The following is a 9900-nucleotide window of genomic DNA, read 5'->3' on the forward strand; positions in this document are numbered from 1 at the left end:
TTACCTCAAGTAGAGACCACCTCCAGTAAGACACCTCTTTTGTACTTTCCTTTGGATGGCCTCTCAAGACAGGTTTGACTTTAATATGAGGATATGAAGCGTTTTAGAATATCAGTGAAAAATATTATGGAGAATTTTGACGTTAACTTTTATTTTCAATTTACTCCTTTGTGTACATTACATTGATAGTTTATGTCGATAATATCATACAGTCCTGTCCATATAAATACAACTAGTTTCATTATTGGTTGATCCAGAGATACCGCCACTGCTTCCATTGCACATTTATATTGTATTAACCTTTGTTTTATTATAAAAAATATGTCAAAATCTACACTAGTTCAATTATGATTACAAGGGTGAATATTAAACTCCAGGAAGACTCATTTTAGATTAACAAACCGTTCTGAAAGGTTCTAAAAATGTTTGTATCAGTTACATGCACTCGTTAACAATTTCTGTTCAAAATGTCCCGTGCTATTGGGGAAGAGAATAATGCTGTACAGTTCAACAAAAACGTATGATCTGTTTCTTACATAGTGTAAAAATATGTAAGAACGATATTAAACTACTATATAAGAGTGTTTCTTGAAAGTGATAAATTATTTGAGAATGATAACGTAAAACTCTTTAGGATTGTTCTAAATAGTGTTTAGCTTAATTGTTATTGTGTGTGGAGTCCCGCTGACACAATTTTGGACATTTGGCGACTTTTCAAAATGTTGATCAAGGACAAAGACCACATGTGCCCCTCCAGGTATTATTTCAAGCATGGGTGAGCACCTGGGTAGCTCCAAAGACCCTCCATAAGCCAGCTGGACGACTTTCTTACATGTAGAATTCTTTACCACAAACGAACTTCCGAACCTACATTGGTAGAAGGGGTTGGGGAAGATGGCAAGTGATTTGAAGTCAATGACATAAACTACCTGGCAAGGGATACCCTATTTTTTTGTTCTGTTAAGCGCAGGAAGGATTTTGGCAATATGGGTATAGCACTGTAGTAAGAACGAAGACATTAAACTTCTCTTGGCAAAATTGATCTCATTTACTTCTAGTAAGTGTGGAATACAGCATAACCTGTTTTACTTAGAGCAACTCACTTAATAGATATTAACTCAAATAACAAATGCGTCTCTCGTTTGAGATACATGAATGGTGGTGACTCGTCAAAGCCGCTAACTCAGTGTTGAACATTGATAAATAGTTCCGGGATTTTAACGTCATCATACGCGGACGTGGAGCTCAAACCGAGGAAGTTTATTATCATCAACAACGCAAATATTTATTCGGACGCACGCAATGTGTGAAATATACTGACTAAAGGTAAGCGTAAGGTTGTAAGGTTCAACCTATGTTTACAGTGAAAGTTCAATGCGTGTACACGTATGTTCATTGCAGTTCTATATATTTTTCTTGGTTAGCTATCTGAACAATATTAAAAATAATTGATAATTTAAAAAGTTGTAAATCTAATTTGAGTCGATATCTTTGCATTGGATTGTTTTAACTTAAAATAATTTCAGTTCTGTAACCAAAAGTAATTTGAGCAAAGTGACTCTGTACTTTTTAATGCACTGTGCTGAATTAAAATTACTAATATAAGGCTGCTCCATTTGTTTTGTTAATTGTTAGATATTTATTTTATGAAATACTGTATTTTAAAAAAGGAAGTGTTTTGATTTTTACGCATTAAAAGAAATGAGTTTCTAAATATTATTTGACTATTTGTAATACAACATCTTTTGCAAACAAACATTCGAGCACCCGGAAGCTTTCGCTAGGGTCATAAAATGATACACATATTGCTTCGATTCCATGCATTTAATTTTACAATGAAACTCTCCAACAAAATATGGGAAACACAAAGTTTACAATTATCCATTTACACATGAATTCAAACTAATGCTCTCATGTCGGCAAGTGAGTCTGTCTTTGCGACCAGTGCCGACCAGGCTGACATGGTCTGCACTGTTCGCTATCCAGTCAGTAAATTTTCAGTGAACACCCCTTCGAATAATAAATGGTATTGCCCAAATTGAATGATGGACCAGTCCATTGTAGAAATTTAGTAGGCTAAGGTAAAGTTCTCACAAGACACTATTGCACCGCCTCCACGACCACTTTGGTATCGCAGGGAAACCACTTGAATGGATAACTTCATATCTGAGTGACCGCTACCAAACAGTGACCATAGATAGCGAATTTTCAAAACCGGTGCAAATGACATAAAATTTTTCACAATGTACACCAGTTGGTACAATATGCAAGAAACACGGACTAAATCATCATTTTTACGCCGACGATGGGCAGCTTTATTTATCTTTCAAACCAACAAATCCGGTCTCTCAAAAGAATGCTTTACGCTGTGTTGAAAACTGTCTCGTAGAAATCGTATCTTGGATGAACAGCAACATGTTAAAAATCAATGCCGATAAAACTGAAGTCATTGTATTTGGTTTAAACAATATTTTATTAATCACAAAATTTACAACATGTATATATATATCAAAAAAAGCATACAGGATTGAGTAGGAAGCTGAAAGCTTATTTGAAACTCTCTCCTTAAAAATTTACGTTTAGCAAGTTAAATCACGGTAACTTATAAAGTGATTGATAATGTAAATTGCTTGCAGTTTATTCATCTACATTTGTTTTGTTCTTATTATAGGTTTTTAGGTTATAACCACGTTACGCGTATGAACCCAAAAACAAAATAGGAAATAATATAACATTAAAGTCATAGTATTGTATTTACCTCTCAAAGAAACGAAAACCATATTGAATCGGTTACTGTGAAAATTGGAGAAGAGAACATTAAACCATCTAAATGTATAAGGAATCTTGGTGCTTTTCTAGACTCCAAAATGAGCATGGAAAAACATAAACTCAGTTTGTAGATCAGGGTACGGACAGCTACGTCAAATAGGCCACATCAGGAAATATCTAAGTACAGATGCTACAAAATGCTAGTAAATTCACTCGTCACATCACGCCTTGATTATTGCAATGCGCTCTTGTATGGTAATCCGAAGGTCTTGCTGAATAGACTTCAAAATCTTCAGAACATTGCAGCTCGAATCATAACGAGAATATCGCGTTATGATCACATTACGCCGATATTAAAAGAACTGCATTGGATACGAGTTACTCACAGAGTGGACTTTAAGATTTTAGTTCACACATACAAAGCATTGCATGACCAATCACCGATCTATGTTAAAGACTTGCTAGAACTCTATCAACCAGCAAGAAATTTGAGATCCAAGAACAACTCAAAACAACTAGTTGTTCCAAAAAGCAAAACTGTGAGGTACGGTGATCGTAGGTTTTCATCAGCTGCACCAAAGTTATGGAATGCTCTTCCGGCTGCCATTAGAGACGCTAAAAGCTTGGATGCTTTCAAACGATCATTGAAAACACACTTTTTCTTCAAGATCCATTGAAACTCACTTTGCACTGGAAAACAAGCTTTGCAATAGAAATTATTTCCTATTGTCAATTGTTCTTTAAAATATCTAGGACAATTAAAATGTAGAATAAAACCTGATTCAGGCTAAATACCTTTTATTGTTGATATATTTTTGTGTTGTATTGTATGTCCATATCAGTCTGTGATATGTATTTTGTACAACGCTTCTGAACGTTTATTTTATAGATGAAAAGAGCGCTATTAAAATCTGGTAAATAATAATAATAATAATAATAATAAAAAGTACAGCATACCCAGCATCTGTCCAGCATTCGTTCGCAATTGTTTCTGACTACATGATGCTCCCTTTATTACAGTGAAAGACTTGTTGAAATAATGAACCGACATAGGAGCTCCAAACTTAAGTGTCGTTGTTTTCTTTAAGCGTTTATAATTTCAATGTTTCATTTTATCTTAATAATGACAGAACATTATCAAAAGCTTGAGTCTCGTATAGGATTGAACAAGAGATACAAACAACAGTGAGCACAATTTTGCATATGCCTCAGGGTGAGAGGTCAAATATCCACTTTATTTTAGTATAGATCTGTCTCTTGCATAATTTATTTGTTGTCACTATATACTGTATATGTTATTTCTCTTTCACTCCGTGTATCCATAATTTCTAATAGTATACACCTGTCATATATTAATTATAGGTCACTCTCGATCTCATAATTACTTACCTTAGTAACTAGCCTTAATCGTTTTTAACATTCCCTCACACCAATGTTACCCATTAGCACTTGGGTAAACAGATTACAATATTCATCATGAGACAGCTAATTCAGTTTTTTCAACAGTCTGTTCTGCTGTGTGTCCTTCTCTTAGGATTATCAGCAAAATGACACAATAGTTAATAAGAGTCACACAGTAACGTCTGCCAATAATTCAATTTTTTTCCATTTTTTTTTTCATTGTTATAAACTATCGGGTGTGTTTTTGAAAAAGAAAAGTAAAGTGGTCTTTTCTTTCACTGTGGTAAATTTTCATTTTGCTTTGGAAAAGCAAAAGAAAATAGAATATCAGTTACAATTTTCTCTTTGATGTAAAACAAATTTTTTGTCATAGAGAAAATAACTTCAAAATCCTTGCAAGGTCCGGCCATTTGTTTCTGAAAAGAACATTCGCTTGCGAAAGTTAGGAGTTGTTTGAAAGTAAAATAAGGCAGCGTGGGTATTTCAATTATCAGCAACAATTTTATACTTTGTTTCAAGACATTGTAGCAAATTGTTTCTTTGAAATATAAATCGGTACAATAAGCCGATACTTTATCAAAATTAAACCGGCGTTTTGTAAATCGCTCGCGTGCTTTTGCCGTGTACCCGGGTTATCGATTTTCTGATACAGTAGGGAAATAGTACGTAGGATAGCTGTCGGAAATATAGCGCAGTGGTAGTTTGCTTGGCACTTAGAAGTCAGGGTCCCAGGATCGAATCCTGATAGAGGATTTTTTTTTCAAATGAAATTTTTTTGCAAATAAATGTAGGTATAAACGTAGTGTTATTTGGTGTTTCTTCATAGTATTCTTTCGGAAGGTGTTTTTGTTGTGAGAGACAGTGTGTGTGTGTGATATATATATGTATATATATTATATGTATATGTGTATTTTATATATCACATTATTATTTTATGTATGTGGAAATTGAGCTTTTGAATATTGTGGACTGAAGTAGTAGTGATTTGAAGTGAAGTGAAGCGAACTGAACTGAAATATTGAAAAGTGAAATAGTGAACACTTCGGTGAACTGAAACAATACAATTTGAAATAGTGAACACGTAACTGAACTGAAATAGGGAAAGTGAAACTGTGAATAAGTAAGTGAAAACTGAAACAGTGAATACTTATGTGAAGTGAAATTGTGAATACTTCAGTCAACTGAAGTAGTGAGTTATGAATTGATGAATGATTTAGTGAACTGAAATAGTGAAAAGGCATCAATTGAAAATATTTGTGAAGTGAAAAGTGAAATTGTGATTAGTAAAGTGAATTGAAATTGTGAAGTGAATTAAAAGTTTATACACAAAGTGAATAAATCTACAGTAAAGTAGAAAGATAAGTGAAGTGATTTGAAAACGGTAGTATTGCAACTGTGAGGTGAAAAGAGAATTGAACAATATAGATAGTGAATTATATGGAAACGTCTGAATTAGTGAAGAGAACAGTGAAGATTACTTAATACTGTTGCAGATAAGTGGCACAATAGTGTAATATCTATTTGAATAGAAAGCATGGCAGAACACATGACAGTGAGAGAAATAAGGATGAGGAGGAGAGAAATACTGCAAGAACAGTTGAGACTAGAGGAGGAGAAAAGATTAAGAGATTTGAATATGGAAAGAGAAAGACAAAGGATATACACTGATGTGAATAGATTGCAGAGTCAAAGAGAACTGTTATTAGTTCAAAGGAGGAATCAGCAAAGACATATGGGAGTTATACATAGCTGTGACATAACAAGGAATGAAGCACCTGTGTTACAGGATAGACAAGTCCATACTTACGGCAGTGATAATGTTACTACAGGGAGGAATATAAATGCTCCTGCTTCTCGTCAATATGCTGAAGGTGAAAACCTACCTACAACAGAACAAGATATTGATGAAGGCAGTTACATGGGCTATGTAAATACACATGAAAGGTACCCGAGAGAACCTGATAGTGATAATTTAAATACAAGAAACGGTACAGCAAGTGATAGAGCTGAAATAGCAAATAGGTCAAATCCAACACATGACAGATCAAGCTTAGACTTAAGTTTAGAAACAGAAGTCCTAGAGGAAAGACTAAGAGACTTACGAGGAGAGTCAGAGACAAGATATCATAGCCAAATGCGTCAGAGTGCATCAGTGACACAACCGAAATATCCCATAGAAAGGAGAATAACTGAAAATGGACACAGTTATATGCCACAACATGAATCTTCAGAAATTCACCATACGTATAAGCAAATGCCTGAAGGGATTCATAATGTAGACACTTACACATTAGATAAGAGGTCAGAAAGTAAGAGACATTCGATTGGACAAGGATTAGTAGCTACACATGAAAGGCAACAGGACATAGATGATCTTGAATTCTTAGATAGAAAAATGGATGAGATAACATTACTACCAATTGAAACAAAGGTTAGAGGAGAACTTGGAAGTAATGTTAAAGATGAAGAGACAATACAAGAAAGTTATAAAGAGAATGTGATTACAGAGTCAGTGAATAGAGAAATTACAGAGATAGAAAGGCGAAAGGCTGAATTGAGAGATCTTATTGAAATAGAAGATCGAAAGCACAAAGAGATACTACAAGAAGAGAAGAAACGCATGGTTGAATTAGACAGACAAAGAATGATGTTGGATGAATTAGTAAAGAGAGAAAATGTTATGAGGGAAAGAGAAAGGAAGCTACAAGAAGAGGAAAGAAATATTGATATGAGATATGAAAGGCTTAGGATAGCTGAAGAGCAAAAGAAGAGAGAGGATGAAAATAGTAAAGAGATAGCAAGAATAGAAAGTGAATTGAGAAGGAGAAATGAGGAATTAACAAAACGAGAGGCACATTTACGAAAGAAGGAGGAGTTATGGTCCAGATATGAGAAAACTAGTAGTCATGAGAGACCTGAAAAGGAAGTCAAGAATGAAAAAGGTCATAAAGCCAAACATCGACAAGCAAAACAAAGACAAGATACAAGCTAAAACAAGCAATGAAGACAAAGATGAAAGGAAGATTGCCACAGAAACTATTGTACAGATTAAACCAGAAATCAGTCACTTTTCAGGGAACGAACCGAAACCAAAAGACGAAGTTACATTAGAGGAATGGAAGACAGAAATTAGATGTCTCTGTGCAACAAAGTTGTATCATGAAAATATCATCGCACAAGCTGTACGGCAATCGTTAAAAGGACAAGCCAGAAAAGTTCTCATTAATATACCTCCAACAGCAACTCCTGAAGAAATTATCAGCAAGGTGGAAGACATTTTTGGCGATATGTCTAGTAAACAGACAATCTTTACCCAGTTTTATACAGCAGAGCAACAACCTAACGAAAGTATCGTTGAATGGGGACTAAGACTGGAAGAAATGCTACAGCTAATAGAAGCTAAAAGGAGTCTGACTATAGATGAGAGAAATGAAATGCTAAGAGACAAGTTTTGGAGGTCCTTACTGAGCAAAGAGTTGAAAAATGCAACTAGACATGCATTTGAGAGTGGTGAAAAGTTTGAAGTTCTTAGACGAAAAGCTAGAGCAGAAGAACATGAGATGAAGCTAGACAAAACAAACACAAATACAACTATGTCAAAGAAGGAAGAACAATTGAAAGCAGAAGATAAACACACAGAGATGTTACAAAGTATGATGAAAAAGATGGAGGCACTTGATTCAAAAATTGAGGAATATAGAAAAGAAAGTCAAAGAAGAGATTCACGTTCTGACTACAGATACAATAGAGGAGATAGACGAGAATATCAGCCAAGAGATTACAATAGATATGACGATTCCAGGTACAACCGCAGTAGACATTTTGATAGTAGAAACCATAGACCAACTGGGTACAACAAAGACATCGACAAAAAGAAAGAGGATAAGGATGACACAAAGGACAAACGAAACAACAAAGCCGAAAACAATAAAGAAAAGAATTTAAACTAATGGATGCTTCTGTTAAAGGGCAAAACAGAAGCAAAGAAGAAATTAAAAGCCCTAAAGATGATAACACAAATGTGAAACATAGGCTGGTAGGAAAAGCAAATGAACATACCATCATTATAGAAGGCAGTGAAGTTGATGCTTTGATAGATACAGGTAGTCAAGTTAGTACAATTACCGAGGAGTACTTTAACAGTATGGAAAGAAAACCTGAAATGAGGAGCATCACAGATTTCAATATCGATATTATTTGCGCAAATGGTGAAAAGATTCCGTATCTAGGATATATTGAGGCAACCATTCAAGCACCTTTTCTTCAAAAAGATGAAATAATTCTTCCATTACTAGTTGTACCAATGACCGAGTACAATAAAAAGGTCCCTGTTATTGTTGGAACAAACCTTATAAGAGAATGTGCACATCTATGCAAGAATGATGACCAAGTTTATGTTCCTGAGGAATGGAAGTTAGCATTTTCTTGCATTGCTGATTCTAATGTTGGTATCGTCAAAACAACAAAGAAGATAACACTACAGCCAAATGAGACCAGAACCATCACCGGGTTTGTACGTAAGCAGCGTAATGTAAGCGCAGCTGTTACAGAATCGTTGAATGAAATCACTTCCATATCAGCAGCTGTTTGTGCTCGTGTGGTTTCTCTTGAAAATCCTGGGAAAACGTCTCGTGTACCAGTTCGGTTGTGCAATCTCAGTGCAAAGGTTCTGAACATTCCTTTTAAAGCAGACATCTGTCAACTCCAAGAGGTTCAAGTTCTTCGATCTGCGTCTGTCTTCGATGATAAATCTGCATCTTCATCTCAGTCATCTACGTCTATGTCTTCATCGTGTACACCATCGTCGATGTCATTTCCGTCGTGCACAACTTCAACTTCTCCGTCGTCGCATCAAGTAAACTTGGGTCAGCAATCACCACCTGAAATAGAAAATGAGAATAAAAATGAAATAAACATGAAAACACAATATGGCGTTGATTTAGAAGATTCGAACTTATCAAATGAACAAAAGAAGAAAGTTTACGATCTGTTTCAAAAATTGGAGTCTATTTTTCCGAAATCGTCTACAGATTTAGGACACACGTCGGCTGTAAAGCACAAGATAGAATTTACAGACAACAAGCCTTTTAATGAACCATATCGTCGTGTACCCCCTGGATTATTCAACGAAGTTAAACAACATCTTCAGGATATGCTTGACGTTGGAGCAATATCACCGTCGAATAGTCCTTGGTCTTCAAACGTCGTAATTGTTCGTAAAAAGGACGGATCTATTCGATTTTGTATAGATTTTCGCAAACTTAATGAACGGACGAAAAAAGACGCGTATCCAATTCCACGTATTGAAGACACTCTTCATCTACTTGCGGGATCAAAATACTTCTCTAAATTAGACTTGAAATCCGGATACTGGCAAGTAGAAATGCAGGAAGAGGACAAGGAGAAGACAGCTTTCCAAGTATGGGGGGTCGGCTTTTATCAGTGTAACAGGATGCCCTTTGGTCTCTGTAATGCGCCTGCAACCTTCCAACGGTTAATGGAGCGTTGCATGGGGGACCTAAATCTGAAAGATTGCCTAATCTATTTTGATGACATCATCATCTTCTCAGCCGACATCGAAAATCACATCAATAGGCTAGATGCTGTATTCCAACGACTAGCAGACAACAACCTGAAAATAAATCCAAAGAAGTGTGAATTTTTCAAAACGAAAACTAATTACCTTGGACACGTCGTATCGGAAGAAGGTATACATGCCGATCCAGCAAA

At 35.4% G+C, this 9900-nt stretch overlaps 1 protein-coding gene across 1 annotated transcript; it reads left to right on the forward strand.

The window, feature by feature from the left end:
• Positions 1-5704: 5704 nt before the first annotated feature.
• LOC123558544 (trichohyalin-like) lies at positions 5705-8120 on the forward strand. The gene is made up of 2 exons (XM_045350417.2): positions 5705-7112; positions 7246-8120. Exons 1-2 carry the CDS (start codon positions 5705-5707, stop codon positions 8118-8120), a joined length of 2283 nt encoding a protein of 760 aa, XP_045206352.2.
• Positions 8121-9900: the final 1780 nt, after the last annotated feature.

Source organism: Mercenaria mercenaria, chromosome 5, assembly GCF_021730395.1.
Source record: "Mercenaria mercenaria strain notata chromosome 5, MADL_Memer_1, whole genome shotgun sequence".
Classification (NCBI taxonomy): domain Eukaryota; kingdom Metazoa; phylum Mollusca; class Bivalvia; order Venerida; family Veneridae; genus Mercenaria; species Mercenaria mercenaria.

Coding starts and splice junctions, on each gene's coding strand:
- LOC123558544 (XM_045350417.2), top strand. CDS start 5,705: ATGGCAGAACACATGACAGTGAGAGAAATAAGGATGAGGAGGAGAGAA. Junction 7,113..7,245: donor GGAAGTCAAGAATGAAAAAG/GTCATAAAGCCA, acceptor GTCACTTTTCAG/GGAACGAACCGAAACCAAAA.